The following is a 22,920-nucleotide window of genomic DNA, read 5'->3' on the forward strand; positions in this document are numbered from 1 at the left end:
TATATATATATATATATATACCTATATATACCTATATATATACCTATATATACCTATATATATATATACCTATATATATACCTATATATACCTATATATATATATACATATATATATATATATACCTATATATATATATATATATATACATATATATATATATATATACATATATATATATATATATATATACCTATATATATATACCTATATATATAGGTATATATATATATATATAGGTATATATATATATATATAGGTATATATATATATATAGGTATATATATATATATATATATATAGGTATATATATATATATATATATATATAGGTATATATATCTATATATATATATAGGTATATATACCTGTATATCTATATATATATAGGTATATATACCTGCAGATCCTCCCTACCAACACACCCCCAACCCGGTGCTTAAAAACTAATGATAACTAATGATAGCCAACTGAGACCGACCATAAAGTGAAATAGACCCGAATAAAGTATTTATGAACTAATGTTAAATACTAAATAAAAGATCAAAAATAAGTGCTGAAATTCAACAGTTATTTACATACTGGACAATTTTTTATCAAGGGTTTTACAAATGTTGCATGAATCTCTAGGCAGTCTCTTAAAAGAAGGAAGCGCAGCAATCATGAACTCATATTTGGGGAAAAAAATGTCTATAAATCATATAAAACTAAGGTTTTTCGTAATCCCCCAAGAACTTTTAAAAGCTTTATATGAAAGTGAGATTTCCATCTCAGAGTATAAAAGTATTGTATTGTATGTTGTCTTTTTATGTCAATCCTTATGGATTTTCCTCTAAAAATATTTCTTAATTTTTTTGTATTTTCCATTTGCAAAAGATTTAATAATTTCAATGACAATTCAAAGTAGCAAATCTGTTTTCAAAAGGAAAATAAACAAATATAATTTGCAAAATTTTCTCTTAAACCCCAACCCTGAAATAAAATCTACTATCTTTGTCTTGTTTTTCATTTCAAATATTTTTTGTGCTTTAATGTGTGCTAAGTTTGCAGGTAAATGGTACCGAGTTGGCCTTGCCTATGACTCTCCTGGCTTTGAGCGCATGAGAGACAAAGTGAAGATCTCCATGGGGATTGTCTCAGTAATGCCCAGTGGCAATGTCAACCTGACAATGTGGGAAGCACTGTGAGTCCAAATAAATGCTTGGCTGATACATTTAGTCATGACATACAGCCACAACCTTTTATATCAACTGATTCAACCTGACAGCAAGGGAGAGAGATGAGCTGTTCAACTCAACCCTTTTTCATTGCACCTATAGCTTTATTTATAAAAAGTTATACACACTAAAATACAACTACATCTCCCTGTTTCTTTTTTTCTTTAGAACTGGATTCTGCATGCTTAAATTTTACCAGTATAACAAGACAAACGTGCCTGGACGGTTCACCTACTACAGCACCCGTGAGTATTTTCAGATTTCATCGCGTGACACAAAAACTGACTGACTGTTAAAATGAGAAGAAACATAATAAATTTTTATTAACAATTAATTAATTGTTACACCAATGATGGATTTCTTTCCAGTGGTACAAGACACAGCAAATGTGTATTATGTCACGCATATAATAAACAGACATAAAAATAAACCTCCATACATGATGTAAAAGTATGTACATTATAAGGACAGATTTAAAAGTATATCCTAAAGGAGTGAGGAGTGTAAAATGCTAAAAGCTTAGAAGTTGACAAGGTGCAATGCATTTCATATACTTATTCAGACTGTGGAGGATGTTCAGCAGCATTGAATAGTCTGTGTAGGCATGAGACAAAATCTATAAATATTTGAGGAGTGACTGTTCTTGGATCAGTGACTTCCTCTAGATAGAGAACCTCACATCTGCCCCACTGATCCTCAACCCAGGCATGCCACAGGGTTGTATCCTCAGCCCTTCCTCACTTTCTTCACACACGACTGCTCTCATATCAAACATGGTTTGAAAGGTTGGAGACCATCGGCGTTGGCAGACCCTTTTCACAGGGGCACGTGCCCCATTGTGGATCTGCGGTGCCTGGGTATGCCTGGGGCACTGTTTTTTTCTTAATTAATTTTCCGCTTTCACAGCTCTGATCACAAAGCGGAGTTGAGAGAGGAGAACTCTCCAAAATAAGCCAGTCACTACTGATCGCAGCTTCGCAAAAATGAAGCTGGCATGGGACGCTACCGTTTACTGTTAAAAAAAATTAACATCCAACTCTCCCATCTTTCTGGCCATAACATCCTCACCTCATAGGACCATTACCATCACATCATCATACGATGGGCCCAAATAGAAATGATAAACACAGACATGTATGTATGTATGTATGTATGTATGTATGTATGTATGTATGTATGTATGTATGTATGTATGTATGTATGTATGTATGTATGTATGTATGTATGTATGTATGTATGTATGTATGTATGTATGTATGTATGTATGTATGTATGTATGTATGTATGTATGTATGTATGTATGTATGTATGTATGTATGTATGTATGTATGTATGTATGTATGTATGTATGTATGTATGTATGTATGTATGTATGTATGTATGTATGTATGTATGTATGTATGTATGTATGTATGTATGTATGTATGTATGTATGTATGTATGTATGTATGTATGTATGTATGTATGTATGTATGTATGTATGTATGTATGTATGTATGTATGTATGTATGTATGTATGTATGTATGTATGTATGTATGTATGTATGTATGTATGTATGTATGTATGTATGTATGTATGTATGTATGTATGTATGTATGTATGTATGTATGTATGTATGTATGTATGTATGTATGTATGTATGTATGTATGTATGTATGTATGTATGTATGTATGTATGTATGTATGTATGTATGTATGTATGTATGTATGTATGTATGTATGTATGTATGTATGTATGTATGTATGTATGTATGTATGTATGTATGTATGTATGTATGTATGTATGTATGTATGTATGTATGTATGTATGTATGTATGTATGTATGTATGTATGTATGTATGTATGTATGTATGTATGTATGTATGTATGTATGTATGTATGTATGTATGTATGTATGTATGTATGTATGTATGTATGTATGTATGTATGTATGTATGTATGTATGTATGTATGTATGTATGTATGTATGTATGTATGTATGTATGTATGTATGTATGTATGTATGTATGTATGTATGTATGTATGTATGTATGTATGTATGTATGTATGTATGTATGTATGTATGTATGTATGTATGTATGTATGTATGTATGTATGTATGTATGTATGTATGTATGTATGTATGTATGTATGTATGTATGTATGTATGTATGTATGTATGTATGTATGTATGTATGTATGTATGTATGTATGTATGTATGTATGTATGTATGTATGTATGTATGTATGTATGTATGTATGTATGTATGTATGTATGTATGTATGTATGTATGTATGTATGTATGTATGTATGTATGTATGTATGTATGTATGTATGTATGTATGTATGTATGTATGTATGTATGTATGTATGTATGTATGTATGTATGTATGTATGTATGTATGTATGTATGTATGTATGTATGTATGTATGTATGTATGTATGTATGTATGTATGTATGTATGTATGTATGTATGTATGTATGTATGTATGTATGTATGTATGTATGTATGTATGTATGTATGTATGTATGTATGTATGTATGTATGTATGTATGTATGTATGTATGTATGTATGTATGTATGTATGTATGTATGTATGTATGTATGTATGTATGTATGTATGTATGTATGTATGTATGTATGTATGTATGTATGTATGTATGTATGTATGTATGTATGTATGTATGTATGTATGTATGTATGTATGTATGTATGTATGTATGTATGTATGTATGTATGTATGTATGTATGTATGTATGTATGTATGTATGTATGTATGTATGTATGTATGTATGTATGTATGTATGTATGTATGTATGTATGTATGTATGTATGTATGTATGTATGTATGTATGTATGTATGTATGTATGTATGTATGTATGTATGTATGTATGTATGTATGTATGTATGTATGTATGTATGTATGTATGTATGTATGTATGTATGTATGTATGTATGTATGTATGTATGTATGTATGTATGTATGTATGTATGTATGTATGTATGTATGTATGTATGTATGTATGTATGTATGTATGTATGTATGTATGTATGTATGTATGTATGTATGTATGTATGTATGTATGTATGTATGTATGTATGTATGTATGTATGTATGTATGTATGTATGTATGTATGTATGTATGTATGTATGTATGTATGTATGTATGTATGTATGTATGTATGTATGTATGTATGTATGTATGTATGTATGTATGTATGTATGTATGTATGTATGTATGTATGTATGTATGTATGTATGTATGTATGTATGTATGTATGTATGTATGTATGTATGTATGTATGTATGTATGTATGTATGTATGTATGTATGTATGTATGTATGTATGTATGTATGTATGTATGTATGTATGTATGTATGTATGTATGTATGTATGTATGTATGTATGTATGTATGTATGTATGTATGTATGTATGTATGTATGTATGTATGTATGTATGTATGTATGTATGTATGTATGTATGTATGTATGTATGTATGTATGTATGTATGTATGTATGTATGTATGTATGTATGTATGTATGTATGTATGTATGTATGTATGTATGTATGTATGTATGTATGTATGTATGTATGTATGTATGTATGTATGTTTTTTTTCTGATAGATATTTAATGAAGATAATTTGTGCCTTCATCAGTAGTAGATTAGAGATAGACAGTTAAGTTCACAAGTGGGCCAATTCAATTCTGTTCGGTTCAGGTAGATATTTAATGATGTGGAAAATAACAATCTGATTGCACAATTAATTTTTGACGCTTTATAATAGTAAGTTTATAATAGTAAATAAGTGCTATGAAATATTTGCTCACGCTTGCATTAATTATCTGTGCCCATGCTTTTTTAAAATAAATAATTGCCCAAAAATTGCCTTGCACGCTCGCATTTTCTTTGGTGCCCTATTGTGCCCCTGTATAGTGTTGGGTCAGCTAACGATGGCACCATGATGGTTCTCATAAACAACAACTACTACAGAAAAGAGGTTAACAGACTCACACAGTGACGTTCAAAGAATAACATTATCCTGAGTATCAGCAAGACCAAGGAGGTTTAAGTAGACTACAAGAGGCCCAAGGCAGAGAACAGGCTCTTCTCTGCATACGTGGGGAGGCAGTAGAGAATATGGACAACAAAGTTATTCTGCATGCTAGAAACTCCTAGAAAGCCAAACAACCGCTCTTTTTAGACGGCTGGAACGGACCAGACTATCTTCTCAGCTTCTTGCATGGTTAGATGTGGTGACAACAGAAAGCATCCTGTGAGTAAGTGTAACAGCATACTCTGGGAGCTGCATGGCACAGGAGAGGATGGACTCAGGTGGTGAGGACAGCACATCTACTAGAACTGAACTCACCTCAAGCTACGTCAGTCCAGAAAAGGGCCAGAAGCATTGCACAGATTCCTGGTCAATGCACTATTGCACCACCTTCATCAGTCAAATGGTACATAAATATTTAATCCCAAAGAAACAGGCTTGAAAAAAGCTGATTTTTCTGGGAAAGATTTTACAAATTCAATCTCCTTCAGCCACACGCCCACATGTTCACACACATGCTCCTGCTGGGAATGAAACAGATCATCAACCAATCTCTTAGACTGCTGGTAGTAGCAGCACACGCTACACCCCTGATGAAAATCCTTCCTATCTACATGCTTTATACATAAGCTTTATTTTGTCATTGCAATTTATTTTATTTTATTTATGTCTTTATAATTCCATTAAATGTGAAATTTGAATTTAACCCATCACTTAGTGTTTGGCTTTAAGCATCTGGAGAGCAATCTGGGGCTAAGGGTTTTGCTCAGAGAATGAGAGTGGCAGTCTGTGAGGATCAGACTCGGTGTCTAAAGCCTTCTAAGAACATCTACACTCTGCTATGCCACCAAAGTTTTACACATTTTCTTCTAAGGGGTTTTATATTTTGTATTCTATTTATTTTTCTGAGGATGGTCATATTTCCAAAACATGTCTGCAAGGATGTTTTATATTTTCAACAAATGCTTAAAAAATTTTCAGCACATTAATGTATGTGTGCCTTCTAAGTCAGGAGATAAATTTTAGTACGTTTTTTATTATGACAATAAAGATTTTTTTTTATTATTCTTAAATCTTATGGTCTTCTTCCAACTGCTGTTAAATTAACAAATTTGTTTGTAATTTTTCTTTCCAGGCCATAGCATTGTGAAGGACATCACCGTAGTGGACACAAACTATACTGAATACGCTGTGGTTCTTAAGTACAAGAATTTTAACAGAGAATACACACAGGTGGCGCTTTACGGTGGGTTCCAGAGACATACAGGAAGCAAACATTTATATTTTAATATCTGCGTCACATGTGATGTCATGAGTCAGTGTATCTCATCTGCTTCTGTATTACAGCTCGCTCACCAAGAACCAGCATAGAAGTGATGCAGAAGTTTAAAGCCTTTGCTTTGTCCCGTGGTTTCCCCCGAACATCTATTTTGAGTCCTCCTCCAGCAGGTAAAAAATTAATATTAAACTTTTTCGCTACATACTTTTTATTTCTTTTTTTCTGAAACAGTGAATATGGGTCTTTTATGGCTTTAAAGATCAACAGTACATGAAGTAAAGGCTTGAAATATTTTACTCTGTGTAACGAATCAGTATAATATATGACTATCAGTTCCTGGAAATAGGGAAAACATTTTTTCACTTTTTTCATTATATTCAAAGAGTTTTAGTTGTGTGTTAATGGCTGGAAATGTTCTCTTTAAATTTACCCAAATGTTTTTGTTTTTTTGTCATTAACAGAGAACTGTCCAGCATCATGATCTGGACATTAGGTGAGAGTCAATATGATTGATTTTCAAAAGAAAACTAGAAATAACGTCTCTGTAAATGTCTGTAAAGTTTAAATTAATCGTTTCTTTTCTGTTTTGTTTTTTTTCTCAGATGAAGCAAATGGAATTTCCTCTGATCTACTATTTTAACTTTAATTGCTTGATAGTTTAGGTTGTGTAGAAGCCTGTGGCATGCATGTGTGCAGGACATTTTTTCAGAGAAATATTTCCCTTCTTAAAGGGTTTTTTTTTCATTCTGAAATGTCTTTTTTAATCTCTCGATGCTTGTTGCACCTTTAAAACACCTTCATTGAATAACTTGAGACTTGCTAAAAACTACTAAAAATGAAATCTTGTTTTGATACTCCTCAGCTCCAGATGCAACTGTCTGCAAACCTTAGATATATGCAGAACTTTCAGGTCACTGAAATGAGGACTAAAATATAACTGCATCTTGCAGATAAAAGTTTTTTGTCATTTCCTTCATGTTCTTTTTTTATTTCCTCAGATGTTATTAACTTTACGGGTTATTCTTTTACATGATTTTCTCCCATGTTTCTTTTTCTTCCAATGTATATTCTGTATTAGATATCTTTTCTTGAGTTTTGTTCCTTTTTTCATCATGTAAAGGACATCAGATTACCTTATGCATAATAGTGTTAATAAAAGCTCATACCCCACTTTAAAGTTTGAACGCTTTCAAGACTTATAACAAATAAATACAAAAGGATAATTATATTCTTTGAACATTAATAGTTTAAAGGTAGGGGGCAATTATAGCATAGTATAAGATCCAGTATCTTGGACAACAATTGGAAAACAGTTAAACACCTTTAAATGTCAAACATCACAGATTTCCTTAAAGCTCTAAGGTGAGATTCATATTATAGAATATATGTTTTTATACTTTAATGGAAGTGAGATACAGTTTTGGCTGCATGGGTTTAAGAAGGATTCTTTAGCACTATGGAAGAAAAAAAACTATTTAATTGCTCATGTGTGTTTTAAGGCTTTGATCACCACCTCAAGGAAGGAGACTGACAGTAAATAGTAACAAGCAGAGGTTAAGTAGGATTGCATTATTAAATGCTGCAGAGAGCCATGCAAAAATCTGGTTTCTCTCACATCTTATTAAAAGGATTTAAAATCACAGCAATGGTTACACTGGAAATTGTATCTGCTTAAAAACCATAAGCTTTAATACCTGGTTACACCAATATTACTGGCCCATACCTGCTTGGCAAACATTTTATGAACAAAAGCTTATAGACTATATTTATAAAGATTATATAAAGAAAAAAAGTTAGAACTGTATATTTACAGTCATTTTTACTATTTTTTAAGGCTGCACTTTAAAAAAAGATGAAATTGTCCAGAGAGCTGTTCCAAACGAAATTTCTTTTTGTTTTATACTTGTGTAAACAAAATGACAAATAAAATCTGTCTAAGACTAAGACAGAAACATGTTGAAAGGTTAATGAAAGACAGCAGCCAGCCTGAAAAACTTAAATCTAACAACCTTTGCCTCAGTGAGAGCATTAAAAAATTTTTTTTAAATTTTCATATGACCATGCCGTATTTCATTGTGTACAGGACATCAAGTCAACCAAGCAGTTTGTTGGAAACAGTCACTTTTGTAATCCTAAACTTCATCAAAGTGGATCAATGTGATTCTAGATATGCACGTGGCAGCCTGTAATGATATTATTACAGATTCACCCGCAGCAGCAGAGCAGCCCTTTTCCCCACTAACCAGCTGTTAAAACCTAACAGATATTGATTGGTTACATGTTTGGGGGTGGCTTCAAACTCTGAAGTCCAGAGGTTTATTTCTGATTAGTCTGAACAACAAACACTGGAATAGTGATGCTCTGACCTTTGCTCTTTGTCTTTGAAAGCGGGTGGGGAAAATGGGGATTCAAAAAGCAAACATTTGATGGTTAGACCTGAAAAGGCCCAGACTTAGCCAAGGCACATATTTTAGGATGCAAAGGATGGTGCTTCTGCTAATTCTAGTGGTGCTTGTCGGATCAATATGGGCCCTCCAGATGGACCCCGTGATGGGAAAGGGTCCAGTAACAACACAGGAGAACTTTGATTTGAAACAGGTGGGTGTGGATTATAGTAAGTAATTATTTGCTTCTGCTCTTTATTAATGAATTATCATTGCAGAATATTTTTTGACCGTATGATTTTTTTCCCTTTTCTTTTTTTTAACAGCCAGTTTATTTAAAATAGATTTTTCTTTGTGTTATTAACCACCTCTGTGAAAACTTTTTACATTTGCCACATCAGTTCTCCTGCAGATGGCCTGGATGTAGAGCAAGGTTGTGTATCTTCCTTTCAGTTTACAGGACGGTGGTTTGAAATAGCTGCGGTGTCTACATGTCCTCACTACATGCAACGCAAACAGAGAAACCCTATCATTGTGGTGCTGGAACTGAATCATGTCCCTCCTCAGGACAACTTTACAATGACAGCCTCCACCTTCAGGTCAGACTCCTGACTTTTGTGTTGATATACTGTGTCATTGTTAAGCTTTTTGTATGATCTGTACTGTTTTCTTTTTCAGTAATGGCACATGTAGGGAGACATTAACAGATTTTAGTTTGACCAGCACTCCAGGGCGATTCTTTCACCATGTTTCAAGTAGGTCCCTCTGCATACCTTCCCCTACAGTCTTTTTATGTAAAGTGGGTTAAAAAGATTTTACAAAGCAGAGCATAACAAATTTTGTTCTAACATTAAATAAATGTACTCTAAAGTGTAGAACATAGTTCAACATATTCCAAGCTTTCTTAATCAAGTAAACAAAGATTAAGCCAAAATGAAAAAAATGCCTGTGTAAAATTCAGAACACCCAAAGCTTCATCAGTTTACATATCCACCCTTTTAGCCACAATATATATCCAATGTCTGATTTTATGAGTCTCACATTATTACTGAACATTTTTAACCTTTTAGTTTGATTCCATTAATTATTGTATGCAGGCTCTAGTTTTGCATTTCTATCAGGCTTAAGTTTGGACTTTGCAGGTTCATGTTAAAACCTTTCAGGATTTCTGGAGTTGATTTCCAGCGTTGCCTCGGCTCCTTCTGCTGTCTGTGACTCAGACGAGGCTCATCTTTAGCTGCTCAATAAATAGTCTCACGTTTGACCCTTGAAGATTTTGGTTATATAGCTTATTTCTTTATCGACTCTACTGCTCCAAGGTGCTCTAATCCTGTGACTATAAAACAGACCTGGATCACACCAATGATTTAAAAAATTTCTGCTGCTATCATGTGTGTTGGGATTCATTCACATGCAGCTATTCAACCCTAAGTTGTTTTGCCCTGTTCGTTTTATAAAGAAGAGTATTTTCATTCCAACTAAATTATACTTCTTCAGGCTTTTTCTACTAAAATATCTCAATTTGTTACCTGGTATGTGTGGAATATGAGATATGGCTCTTGGGATATTTCTTTGAGATTGATCTGCTCATAGAATAATCTTGGAGGGAGCTCTTTTACTCAATTTCCTTTTAGGATTAATAAAATATTTTTGTACTGAACTCAATTAAATTTCTCTTGTAGGTGCCTTTGAATAATGAATAACTTAAGTTACTGATGTTTTTCCTTACTTGCCACAAGCTATATAAATTTGGCATTTATGACTTGTAACATCTACTTTCTCTCCTAAAGACGAGGTAAACATTAGGGTGTTCTTATATATTTACACACAGCTTTTTTTTTTCATTTTGCCTTCATTGTTCAACTGATAATAGTTTGTAATGTGCTTTTTGCTTTTGTAAATTTGAAGCTAGATTCAATAATTGTAGACCTCATGTTTTTGGCAGGTTCTTAAAATGTGTAGTCCTGCAACTGTAAGAGGGTGCACTATGCTTTAGCTAATTATTTTTGTGAAGCGGTACCAGTGGTCTCAAACGTAACCTCCCCTCTGCAGGATTTGGAGCAGATGTCGATTCCTTCGTCGTTCACACCAACTATAATGAATACGCTCTGTTGCTGCAGCTGAGCACAGAGAAACCATCAAGAAATCAAACCACCATAGTCAAGCTTTACAGTAAGTCACTGACTTCTGCGCAAAGCTCATATCTAACTCAGACCTATTTTACCGCCATATGGAAAGAGCTTTTGTGCTGTCCAGCAGTATTCTTTATAACAAACTATGTCAAATTTAGCTATTTTGCACACAGCACACCTAAATTTATGTTTGGTTTATGCTATATTTAACCACAATGTCTACTTTTGTAAATACATTTAGGCAGAAACAGGCTAATAACAGGACCCTCTAGGCAGGACACATGAGTCTTTAAACTATTTCTATTCTTCTTTGTTAAAGTCATTGGTGTCAAAAGTATAAATTTTTCTTCTTCAAGTAGAAGTAAAAACCCTACTGTTCAAAAACACTTTTGTAGAAGTTAAGAGTATTAACTTAAGCTTTTTACTCAAGTAAAAGTGTTCAAGTACCTTTTTTAAAACTTTTTAAATTATAAAAGTAAAGGAAAAAACATTTAAGGGGCCACTTTACCCAATTAAAGGAAAATTCTTTCTACAATTCTGGATGGTAACTTCCTTACAATAATTTTTTTTTTTTAGTTTTATAACTAATGGCAACAGTTTCAAATTTAACTTTGCATCACCTTGAAAAACTATTTATGTTTGTATGTGGGACCACAAGTTGGTACAATCACAAAGAAATTAATTGTCTGATTGTTTTTTATCATTTTCATCTTTTTTTTAATTTCAACAGACCATAACGAAAATCAACTTAAATGAGATTAAAAAATAATTACTCCTGTGAAGTATAGGTAGCCAACAATTCTACTTAAGTAGGGTAACAAAGTGTTTGTACTTTGTTACTTGACACCTCTGGTTGAAAGAGAAATGCACTAAACGGTTTCTTTCTCAGGTCGAACTGTAAGCGTTAATCTTCCTGTTCTGGAAAAATTTAAAGAACTCATCAGACATCATGGACTGAGTGAAGAGGCTATTATCATAAATCAACATGAAGGTATTCTTGACACTTTGTTCCCTTTTCAACTGTTTTTAGTTACATTGTACACTGTTACATTGAAAGATATTGCATGAATTAATAACAATGAAAGCTATGCATTTTGTGCTATACTGCTTATATTCTATGTTTTAGTTTTTCTCTGTATTCTAGTTTTGTTGAAGCATTCATTGCATTTTTTTCCTAATTTTGTCTTAAAGGTAAGAATGAAAGGCCAATGTTTCTGTTCAATAAGGTTTAATTTCTTTTTGTTTTCCCAGGGAATTGTTTTCCACCTGAACAATGGAAGGAGGCAGCTACCAGCCATCAGGTAGTTGCACCATGGATCATTATGTGACACACATCTTAATCCAGTAATTACCAATAACAGGTGCTTTTCTGTTGTTTTTGTTTCTGTAGGTTTTTGTTCATGAAAACTCCAAACTGAATATTTCTGCAAAGGAGAAGCAAGGTGATGTCTGACCAGGTGACAAATGGGTCAGTGGTAGAAATTTGCCACATTGGTTCACATTTGACCGGGATGTTAGAGACTCTACATGAAACACAGCAGTAGGAGGAAAAGAACAATGAACAACCTAATGAGTAAAAGCCATTAACTACATTTTTACTGATAATGGAGTGCAGTCTTTCAATTTCTCTGTTTTCTTTTTTATAACAAAGTCTGTATCTTATCTTCATAAAGCGTTTTTCTTTGCTTTAGATTTTCCAATACTTTGGCTGTTGAAAGTTCCACAGTGAGAACGCAGTGAAGCAGCTGATTTTGTTTGAACAGAACATAGTGTTTTATTTTATGTATCTCATCATTTTTTTTATTTCTTGTTTTATTTTTTGTCGTTTTTTGTTTTTATCAAAATAGGATTTACATTTTTTTTACTTTATTTTGTCTTTCTTTGTATCTTTTTAATGATATGATAATATATGTATGTATGTATGTATTTATTTTGTATGTCAGTAACTTTTTAAACAACTCAATGGTTGTCTTGAATTAAAACGCATAACGATTATATGTAGTAATATGAAGTAGTATTTGGTGTTGTTGCAGTAATATGCATAAAAGTATGTTTTTATGTTAAAGGGTGAGAGATTATATGAGGAAAAATTAAGATGACCATTAAGATTTTATTCACCAGATATAAGAAACACTTCAGAGGAACTAAATATGAAAAAGGTTTAACTACAGTAATAAAAAACTATTAGTTTGAATGATCTAAAATTAATTTATCTATTATTGCTGCATTAATACAAGGTCTTATGAAACAAGTTTTTTGTTGCTCACAATATATGCTTTCCCTCTTTGTGGAAACTTTGAATCTTTTTTTTTAAATGTAACATAACTCACTATCTCATGTTCTGTGGAGCTAAATGGATAAAGCTGAACACACAGAATGATGGTGCAGCTGGCAGATGTGAAGATCACAGCAACTGTGAAGATGAGTTTCATTGAAGAAGAGTGATGGCATTGCCATTCCTTGGTGGAATTTTAGATTATTTTATTTATGGTTTGCAGGAGCAAAGACAGTCATGCATTGCCTGGCATGTGTGCTGGTCAGCTGATGTCAAAAGCAACAGATATGAGAAAATATTTCATCCTGTAATGTGTTGCATGAATAATTGTAATGAATAACCATCAGACAGATTATATATATATATATATATATATATATATATATATATATATATATATATATATAAAAATCTTTTTACTCCTTATTGCTTGGCACACCATATAAACAATCTTCACTTGAATTTTAATCAATTTAGTCAATTCTAATCAATCTCATAATAAATCGTGATTTAACTGCGTGTCACTTTTCACTAATGATAAAGAAAAAATATTGATTAAATATATTAATTGATTTATACTGTAATTTTAAAATATAAGTGTGGCCGATCAAAATGTTTTGCATCTTTTCTGATTACAACCACAAACTTCAGTGTGTTCAGAAACTTAAGCTGACAAAAGTCATGCATGTTCTTTTGTTTGTAATGTTGTACCCTTAAATATTTTATAGAGAGATTATGACAAAACTTAAAAGGACATTAAATAAGTTTAGCGGAGCTGCAGAGATAAAAAAAAAAATTCTGGTGGCAGAGCTTCTTAATAGAACAACTATTAGCTATACGCTCAACTAACCTGGCCTATGAAAAACGGTGACTGCTGATAAAATAAATCATCAAGTCCTATTTTCTGCTTACCATGTAGGCAACAGAAAACATGTGAAAGAAAGATTGTACTGTGTAGTTTTTATTAACTTTTTATTTATTAAAAAAAGATAAAGTGAAGCATGGACATAAGACTTTCTGACATTACTGCATCGGTACACCCTGCCAGCATAATAACACACACTGGCAGCATCTGGCTACCAGAGGTGTTTTTTTTTTTTTTTCTTAGCAGGGAAAAGAGAGCTGAAGGAATAGAAAGGCATGCAACACTTTTCAGATTTCTTTAAACCATTTGAGAATCAATCATATACCCCATCACAATTATCTGAATCTTTGTGTAATTCCACACCTCCACCATCTAAATACATACAGAGAAGTTTCATGTTGTTGTTCATGATAAAATGCAAGAGTTCCAGGGTTGTGATTATTAGTTTGCGTTTCTGTAACATTGAAGCAAAGTAAACATTTCAAAAGGCAGTGAGCAGTGAGGCAGTGAGCTTTTAATTTGACTTGATCAGCATTCTCCCTTTTTGATCAGCAGGAGGTGCTGTAACTTCTGGAAACAAGCCTATCTAGGTGCCTGAAAAGCTGAAGCCATTATCTAGAAATAATTTCATGTTAAACTGCATCAGACCAACTCATATAGATCTCTTTTTCATTTGAAACCTTTTAGTGAAAAACAAAAGCAAAATGTTTCCTTGCAATTTATTTAGGAACAACAATGATGTATGGATGAATCAGGCCACTTTCTGCAAATATTCCTGCTAGATGATTCTTTAAATCTACTGGCTTTATTCTGCAATAATTTTTTCCCATAGGAGAACTAAATAACATAATATATCAATAGTTCTTGGAGATTGTCTAGCCAAACTGTGAAAATACACTAGGAAATGCAGGAATATTTTTGGGGGGCCAAATAAATCTATGCTTGCATGCAAAATCCAGCCACGTATGTAAGCATAGATTCATAATAATCCTCATAGACATGACCTCCCTATTTCTTTTATTAATAAATGTATTGATCTGCCAATATTGCAGCAGCTCTGAAGTCCAATGTTTGAGTGGTTCATAGCCCGTGCTGGTAAATCAAACTAAAACTGAGATAAACACAAAGACAGAACTTTGCTCCTTTACATGTTTGTGTGTTTTTGGAAGCTGGGCTGTCGGAGTGATTGTGCTCACAGTCCTTTACAGGTCAATGTTTAGACTCGTTCTCATCAGTCCAGAGAAGGTGTCACTCTGTTGTACTCTTAAAGGACAAGGTTAGAGATAAGTGGTAACAAAGTTCTGACAAGATGAAGAGATTTGTGGTTCTGGGGACTTTTCTGGTGTTGGGATGTATAAACTGTCTCCAGGGGCTCCCAGTTCTCCCAGATCCTCTGTACAACACGCAGGAGAAATTTGATCTGACCAAGGTAAGAAAAAAAAACTCTTTAGTTTCGCAAGACTGTTCATCTTTAACGTAGCTGATAGCAATATTACGGTTAATTATAAAAGGGAAAAACAAGGAGGCAGATTTATCTCAAATTGTTTTGTGTCGTTTTTAGTTTTTTTTGCTCTAAATAATATTTGAGGAATTAAACGATAATTTGATCCTTCAAATTCGAGAGCAAAACAATACAGGCAATAAAAAGGTTTCTTCTCAATATTAAAGATAGAAAGTGAAAAGCAAAAAAAGAATACATGAATGATTTATGTTTTGGTTTGCAGTATAGAAATATAGAAGTCTTCACAATAACTTATCTGAATGTTGATTTTCTAGTAGTAAGTTGTTGTTTTTTTGTATGTCTATTGACTCTTCCTGACAGTTTTTGGGAACATGGCACGATGTTGCAAAGGCGAGCACAAGTCCCTACATGCAGCGCCTCAAGGGAGACCTGGCTATTGGCAAACTAGTGCTGCAGAAAGGCACTACGGAAGGAAAGCTCAAAATGACCCGAACTGTTCTCAGGTTGGACTCAAAATACCTATCTCTAACTAAAGGGCAAAAGTACCTGATGATATTACCCAATTCATGGGTCAGCAAAAAACAAACAAACAAAACAACAACTTTTATTTGCATGTGTTTGTATAATTATTTTTCAAGGGATTTGGAAATGTTACTTAAAAATATAAGAAGTTGGAAAAATACATACCGTATACGTTATCAGTAATAAGAAATATTTTAAAACATCTAAATAGTTGCATCATTTACGTATATTGATACAGATTTTTTTTTTTACCTGTGCTTGATAGTTGAGGTCAAATTCACTGATCAAACAAGGCTTTCATAACCTCAAAGAGTAACGCAGCCAAAAATGACTGTGAAAAAGGTTTAGATTAGTGAAAAAGACAAGGATTAAATCATCTGCCTTCTAAGAATAATTTTATGTTTTTTTTTCCAATCTATCCAAATACGCTTGAATGTTACCGATGAAAAACAAACAAAAAATTTGTGATCAAGGTGAGAGCAGATGAGTGTAACCGGTTTATAGCAGTCACTGGTTTAAAAGAGTTGAACAACTTACTTACAGGGCTTTTCAAACATTTTAACAACCTTTACATTTTTTCAAATGTCACCACATTATAGCCACACACTTTAATGGATTTAATTAGGATTTCTGGAATGAAAAATCTGCAGTACATCAGTAATTATCACACTTGGGCCAATACTTTATACAACCAACTCTCGCCATCACTCAACCTAATTAAAGGCTTTTGGAGTCTCTGTCTGTCCGCCTTGCACATCAAGGGCCCATAAACTCCTTGTTTAAAATAGAATCAACTCTTTCTGATTTGATGTAACTTGAAATGTCATTTCACTTTTTAAAAAGATTTAGATATGGACTTTTACCTGGCCATTCTGACACACGTGTCAGCTATAACCATTTCATTTGTAGCTCTAGTTTAGGGATCTGCAACCTGCGGCTCCAGAGCTACATCTGACTCTTGGCCAAATGATACAAAGAAGTAACTAATGTACTACAAAAGAAAATACCTGTCTTAGAAGCTTTAGTGTTTTTTTATAAAGAGTATTTGAATTGCAATTTCACAGCAGAATGACATTGAAAGAATAGAAAATAATTTCTTTTAATTTGCTTGGAAATTATGTTATTATCATTTACTTAAATATAATACCCTGTAGGAGAAAATTAGTGCATTAGCTTTATGAATAATTTTATGTTTTTCTTTATTTTAAAAGCTTAAAATGCAAATATACTTATGTTTGTTTAAGATGACAACAGATTTCCCATGTTAGATATTTAACAAAAATAAAAGGATATGATTTATTAAAGATTCATGTAAAATGTTGTGGTTCTAAACAACTTGTACTTGGCCGGACTCAGGGCAAAAATGTTCTTTGGATATGATCGGATGCAGACCCCTGCTCTAGTTGTATGTTAAGGGACCATGCCTGCTGAACGATGGGCAGCCATCCCAGCCTCAAGTCTGTTGCAGCCTGCAACATTTTACCTTCAGGATCTTCCAGTTTTTAGCTCCATCTACTCTGAACTGTTGTCCTGTTTTTTAAAGTACTTCTTAAGGATATCATTTGTTCTTGATATCATTAAGGATGATCAGATCGTTGGGGGCTGAATACAAAAATATAATGTATAACAATACATCATTCTTTGCATCTACTTAACAAATGATTTATATTTATATTATATGTTGTGCAATCACTTGGGTTGTCAAAAGTATTGACACTCTGAAAAGGATCAATACTCAAACGCTGAATCCAGATACAATACTAACTTGGCATGGAATACTAAATGCAAGTGTTGTTTGCACATTTTTTCTATTGTTAATTTTAGATTTCTAGGTTATTTGCACATTAAAACAATACTACCTCAAATAACCAAAAAAATATTGTGAAGTTCTGTTATATTTGGGTTGTTTTATATTTATTTGTACCTTTATTTAACGAATAGAATCTCTGTATCAAGTGTCACTTAAATTAAACTGTACTGTGATTAGACAGGGAACATGTAAAGAGAGGACTGGAGATTATGAGTTGACCTCCACACCAGGACGCTTTTTCTACCATGTTGCAAGTATGTTCATTAATGTTGGCTTCCTCAGTTTAATCTAATGTTATAAAGATCACAACAGCAAATAAATCTTGGGGGGTGTTTTCTTACACCCTGCAGAGTGGGGGGCCGATGTGGATGCTTATGTGGTTCACACCAATTACGAAGAGTACGCCATAATGATCATGATCAAGCAGAGGTCGACGGGGGATAAGTGCATCTCACTCAAGCTTTACAGTGAGTGTTAATCTCATGTACTTTTGTAAAACTGAACAGGGAAATTATCAACTCACTTTCAACCAAACACTGTTCAGTAACATAAGGCAATCATGAACTAAATGTTTGAAACTCTTGTGGTATATTTTAACACTGCTTTTAAGCAACATGTATCAGTAAAGAAATAACCAAACCATATGTCACAAGTTGGTGTTTATAATACCTGAAGGAAGAACCATTGAAGTTCACTCTGGACAGGTTCCAGGTCCATCACAGAACAAAGTACCAGACATGCACTGTCAAATCTCAGCGCTATTGATAGAAATTAAATAATTTTTTATTGATAGGTTTGAACTGCGGAAGGATAGCAGTGTATCCAAAAAAAGAATCAATGTATCTAAGAGGAGCACATGTTAATATACAACAAGGCCCCAGGTCGGGAGTTGAACAGGAAAAAAGGAAAAATCCTGAAAACTGCTCCACCATGCAGCAGGAAAAGACACAGTCTTAAAATAAGAGAAAGCAGAAATAAGCAGTAATAAATCTATTAAATTAAACTAAAAATTTCTTTCTGAGTGCTGATCAAGACAGAATATGCAGAAAAATAAGAGAGGAAAACAGACTGGATGAAAGAAGGAAGAAATAAAACTCAAAACAGAAGATAAAGGAAAAGAATCTTAATAGAAACAATATATAACTCTAATTAACTGCCGTAACAGAAGCCCCCCATATGAGAAGACCCATCTAATTTTGGTAGCAAAAAGAAGAACAGCGCCTCAAACCCTATTGAGTATGGAGGAATATCTGTGATGCTTCAGGCCTGTTTCTCTTCCAAATGCCCGAAGACCATTGTTTAGAGCTGTTTAAAAGAAATTGGATGTTTTAAAAATAGAGATCTGTCCTCTGATAGATAAAGATCCAAACTGTAGCCACATCAGGACAGATGGTTCAGAAAAGACTAAATAAACCATATTTAATGGTGATCGCAATCACCTAATAAACAAAAGTAGATATAAATCCTTCAGAAGGCTCACGGATTGTGATGAGGATAAAGATGATAAGAATGGAACCAAGATTCTGGGTGATCTTGAGAAATTGTCCATATAGGATTGATCAATTATGTTTCTCTCAATGCTTTAATCCTGTGGGATATGTGACTTGATTTGACAGCGGGGAGCTAATAATAGTGGTTAAGGGATTTTTATAAATATTTTTCTGTTCTCTGTAGGTCGAACAAGGACTGTGAGACCCTCTGTGCTCGAGGACTTCAAGACACTGGTCAGGGAACAAGGAATGGGGGATGACACCATTTTCATTAGAAAGGACAAAGGTGGATGAACAGAGCTGCATGCAGTAACATGTTAAAGACTTCTCTGCGGTTGTTAAAAAGGCGGCCTATTTTTTCTTAAATTTCAATACCTCAGACATCCCAACATGTATTATTAATTAAGCACATTCTGTCTCTAAAGTGTCCATTTTGTCTGTGTGAAGGTGACTGTGTTCCCGGAGAACAGGTGGAGGCTCCAACGACTCAGCCTGAGCCTAAGGTAGATTCATTAATTCTGAACTTTATGGTTAAAGACAGATCCCTACATCCACCGAATTAAAAGATGCATGACCTTTTTATTTTAGTCTCTGACATAAACCAGACAAAACGTATAGGGTCAGAGATAACATCAGAGAGAGCATAACGTTAGAGATTGAACTACCAAATACTGCAAAATGGGAGAATAGAGATTAAATGATGAAAGGGGTCCCTATGTCCTCCAGCAGTCTAAGCCTATAGCAGCATAAATGCAGAAAATACATAGCTCAGGTTAACCTAAGTATTTTGGATGAGAAATAACATAACATATAATGTTTATACACACCTTCTACTGTTTATAAAGACATTTTATTTTCCGCTTTGTTTTAATATTATTAATTGGGTTCGGATAGATTTGCCATCACCGACAGAGTTTTTTCTCTCCATGCAGCGAGTGAGAAGAAATGTGGTCCCCTCTTTGCCACCTCAGGATATAGAGGGCTCTGGTGACGATACACCGCTGTTCAATGGAACCGGTAAGAGATGAGCTACAAAGAAAGCATAATTTTATTACCCAATGCTGTAATACTTTTGTTTCTAGTCAGGCACTCTCTCTGTCTCTCTCCACAGAGGCATGTAAGGCCGTACCAGACACAGGACCCTGTTTTGGGATGCATGACCGGTACTACTACAACTCTTCCTCAATGGGCTGTGAGCTGTTCAAGTATGGTGGCTGTTTGGGCAATCAAAACAACTTCAAAACTGAGAGAGAGTGTCTGCAGAGATGTCGCACAGAGGGTGAGGAGGAGATAAAATATTTCGCATAGAATGCAACATTAGCATTGGGCCAATAGGGAGAACGTGACTGATGAATTATATACGTACCTTAATGATGCTTCAGTCAGGATTCATCTTTTGATTTTTTTTAGCTGTGTGCCGTCTGCCCATGGCTCCTGTTCCCTGCACGGGCCAGCCAGCTATCTGGGCTTTTGACCCCAGCTCTGGAGTCTGCATGCCCTACAAATCGGGCTTCTGTCAGTCCAATGCCAACAAGTTCTACACTAAGTCAGAGTGTGAGGAGTACTGTGGAGTGGTGAGAAACGGTAAGGCACTCCAGGAAACCTAAAAAAGTACATTGCTCAAAAAAATAAAGGGAACAAATAAATAGAACAATAAATCTTCAATCACATCTAACTTGTGTGGAATTAAACTATCCACTTAGGAAGCAACACTGATTGACAATCAAATTCACAGGTTGTTGTGCAAATGGAATAAAGAACAGGTGGAAATTATTGGCAATTAGCAAGAGACTCTCAATTAAGGAGTTGATCTGCAGGTGGGGACCACAGATCACTCCTCAGTACCTATGCTTTCTGGGGGATGTTTTGGTCAGTTTGGAATATCGATAGTTCTTTCACATTCATGGTAGCAAGAGACAGACTCTACGCACAACAACACAAGCGTCTCAGGTAGTGCAGCTCATCCAGGATGGCACACGAAAGTGAGCTGTGGCAAGAGAGTTTGCTGTGTTTGTCCGCGTAGTGTTGATTTCCATTGAGGATTTCTCTGTCATTTTGTTGTCAGCACATTCAACTTTGAATAGAACAACATATTCAATTATATTATTTCATTCTTTCAGATCTAGGATGTGTTATGTGTTCCCTGTTGCACATTTTCTATTAGAAAAAGTAGAAAATGTTCATCTCTGAACAGTTTGGCAGAATTTGTATTCTGTAATTACCACCACAACTAAAACCAAGTCAGACTGTAGAGTATGTATGTCTGTAGAGTCTGTATGTCAAAAGCCTTTTTCAGAATATTGATTTTATTTCTTTTATTGTGCAGATGACCTGCTGCTGTCAAACTGAATGAAGCGAGGAAGCTCTGCTGCTCTCCAGAACAAAAAGAAATCAAAAATCAGCATCAAACAAGGTCAAACATAAAAAAAACATCTTGGAGAATCAAGACTACTGTTAAGTCGTAAAAGCTGCCAATAAAAAAGTCAACTCTTGTTTTTATTGGTATTTCTGTTTGTCCATGCAGGATTTAAAGATATAGAGTTTAATTCAAATTAGCATTTTATACATGTTTAATAGAGCAAGACATAATGCTGTTTCAAAATGAAAGTCTGACATTTAAAAACATGTTTAATTTTGTTCACTTTATACACTCACCGGCCACTTTATTAGGTACCCCATGCTAGTAACGGGTTGGACCCCCTTTTGCCTTCAGAACTGCCTCAATTCTTGGTGGCATAGATTCAACAAGGTGCTGGAAGCATTCCTCAGGGAGTTTGGTCCATATTGACATGATGGCATCACATGTTGCCGCAGATTTGTCGGCTGCACATCCATGATGCGAATCTCCCGTTCCACCACATCCCAAAGATGCTCTATTGGATTGAGATCTGGTGACTGTGGAGGCCTTTTGAGTACAGTGAACTCATTGTCATGTTCAAGAAACCAGTCTGAGATGATTCCAGCTTTATGACATGGCGCATTATCCTGCTGAAAGTAGCCATCAGAAGTTGGGTACATTGTGGTCATAAAGGGATGGACATGGTCAGCAACAATACTCAGGTAGGCTGTGGCGTTGCAACGATGCTCAATTGGTACCAAGGGGCCCAAAGAGTGCCAAGAAAATATTCCCCACACCATGACACCACCACCACCAGCCTGAACCATTGATACAAGGCAGGATGGATCCATGCTTTCATGTTGTAGACGCCAAATTCTGACCCTACCATCCGAATGTCGCAGCAGAAATCCAGACTCATCAGACCAGGCAACGTTTTTCCAATCTTCTATTGTCCAATTTCGATGAGCTTGTGCAAATTGTAGCCTCAGTTTCCTGTTCTTAGCTGAAAGGAGTGGCACCCGGTGTGGTCTTCTGCTGCTGTAGCCCATCTGCCTTAAAGTTCGACGTACTGTGCGTTCAGAGATGCTCTTCTGCCTACCTTGG

General features: G+C 34.2%; 3 protein-coding genes across 4 annotated transcripts in view; all 3 read left to right on the forward strand.

Moving 5' to 3' along the window:
* The window catches only part of ptgdsa (prostaglandin D2 synthase a), an 11,325-nt gene extending 3,610 nt beyond the window's left edge, over positions 1-7,715 (forward strand). Inside the window, exons 2-7 of the mRNA XM_038283612.1 lie at positions 1,043-1,182; positions 1,385-1,461; positions 6,395-6,505; positions 6,607-6,708; positions 7,000-7,031; positions 7,141-7,715. Coding sequence (XP_038139540.1) covers positions 1,043-1,182; positions 1,385-1,461; positions 6,395-6,505; positions 6,607-6,708; positions 7,000-7,019 — 450 coding nt within the window. The 3' untranslated portion in view covers positions 7,020-7,031; positions 7,141-7,715. The remainder of the gene's footprint in view (positions 1-1,042; positions 1,183-1,384; positions 1,462-6,394; positions 6,506-6,606; positions 6,709-6,999; positions 7,032-7,140) is intronic.
* Positions 7,716-8,823: 1,108 nt separating this feature from the next.
* On the forward strand, positions 8,824-13,155 carry LOC119782601 (protein AMBP-like). 2 transcript variants are annotated; one of them, XM_038283613.1, is made up of 7 exons: positions 8,824-9,136; positions 9,376-9,521; positions 9,601-9,677; positions 10,975-11,094; positions 11,944-12,045; positions 12,306-12,355; positions 12,445-13,155. In XM_038283613.1, exons 1-7 carry the CDS (start codon positions 9,014-9,016, stop codon positions 12,505-12,507), a joined length of 681 nt encoding a protein of 226 aa, XP_038139541.1. In that variant the 5' UTR covers positions 8,824-9,013; the 3' UTR covers positions 12,508-13,155. The 2 variants fall into 2 exon arrangements, with proteins under 2 accessions (XP_038139541.1, XP_038139542.1); XM_038283614.1 differs by having other exon boundaries at positions 8,835-9,136; positions 9,249-9,521.
* Positions 13,156-15,380: 2,225 nt separating this feature from the next.
* LOC119782594 (protein AMBP-like) lies at positions 15,381-21,969 on the forward strand. The gene is made up of 10 exons (XM_038283604.1): positions 15,381-15,623; positions 16,017-16,159; positions 18,166-18,242; positions 18,339-18,455; positions 19,663-19,764; positions 19,926-19,981; positions 20,411-20,495; positions 20,590-20,757; positions 20,889-21,062; positions 21,805-21,969. The coding sequence occupies exons 1-10, from the start codon at positions 15,504-15,506 to the stop codon at positions 21,825-21,827; spliced, it is 1,065 nt and encodes a 354-aa protein (XP_038139532.1). The 5' UTR covers positions 15,381-15,503; the 3' UTR covers positions 21,828-21,969.
* Positions 21,970-22,920: the final 951 nt, after the last annotated feature.

This window comes from Cyprinodon tularosa, unplaced genomic scaffold (genome assembly GCF_016077235.1).
Source record: "Cyprinodon tularosa strain WSP-4 unplaced genomic scaffold, ASM1607723v1 ctg196, whole genome shotgun sequence".
Lineage (NCBI taxonomy): Eukaryota > Metazoa > Chordata > Actinopteri > Cyprinodontiformes > Cyprinodontidae > Cyprinodon > Cyprinodon tularosa.

Bases quoted from the DNA above. Each gene is read 5' to 3' on its own strand.
- LOC119782601 (XM_038283613.1), top strand. From the start codon at position 9,014: ATGCAAAGGATGGTGCTTCTGCTAATTCTAGTGGTGCTTGTCGGATCA. The intron at 11,095-11,943 runs GTAAGTCACTGA...TTTCTTTCTCAG, and splicing joins CACCATAGTCAAGCTTTACA to GTCGAACTGTAAGCGTTAAT. The intron at 12,046-12,305 runs GTATTCTTGACA...TTGTTTTCCCAG, and splicing joins TATCATAAATCAACATGAAG to GGAATTGTTTTCCACCTGAA.
- LOC119782594 (XM_038283604.1), top strand. From the start codon at position 15,504: ATGAAGAGATTTGTGGTTCTGGGGACTTTTCTGGTGTTGGGATGTATA. The intron at 18,243-18,338 runs GTATGTTCATTA...TACACCCTGCAG, and splicing joins CTTTTTCTACCATGTTGCAA to AGTGGGGGGCCGATGTGGAT. The intron at 21,063-21,804 runs GTAAGGCACTCC...TTTATTGTGCAG, and splicing joins CTGTGGAGTGGTGAGAAACG to ATGACCTGCTGCTGTCAAAC.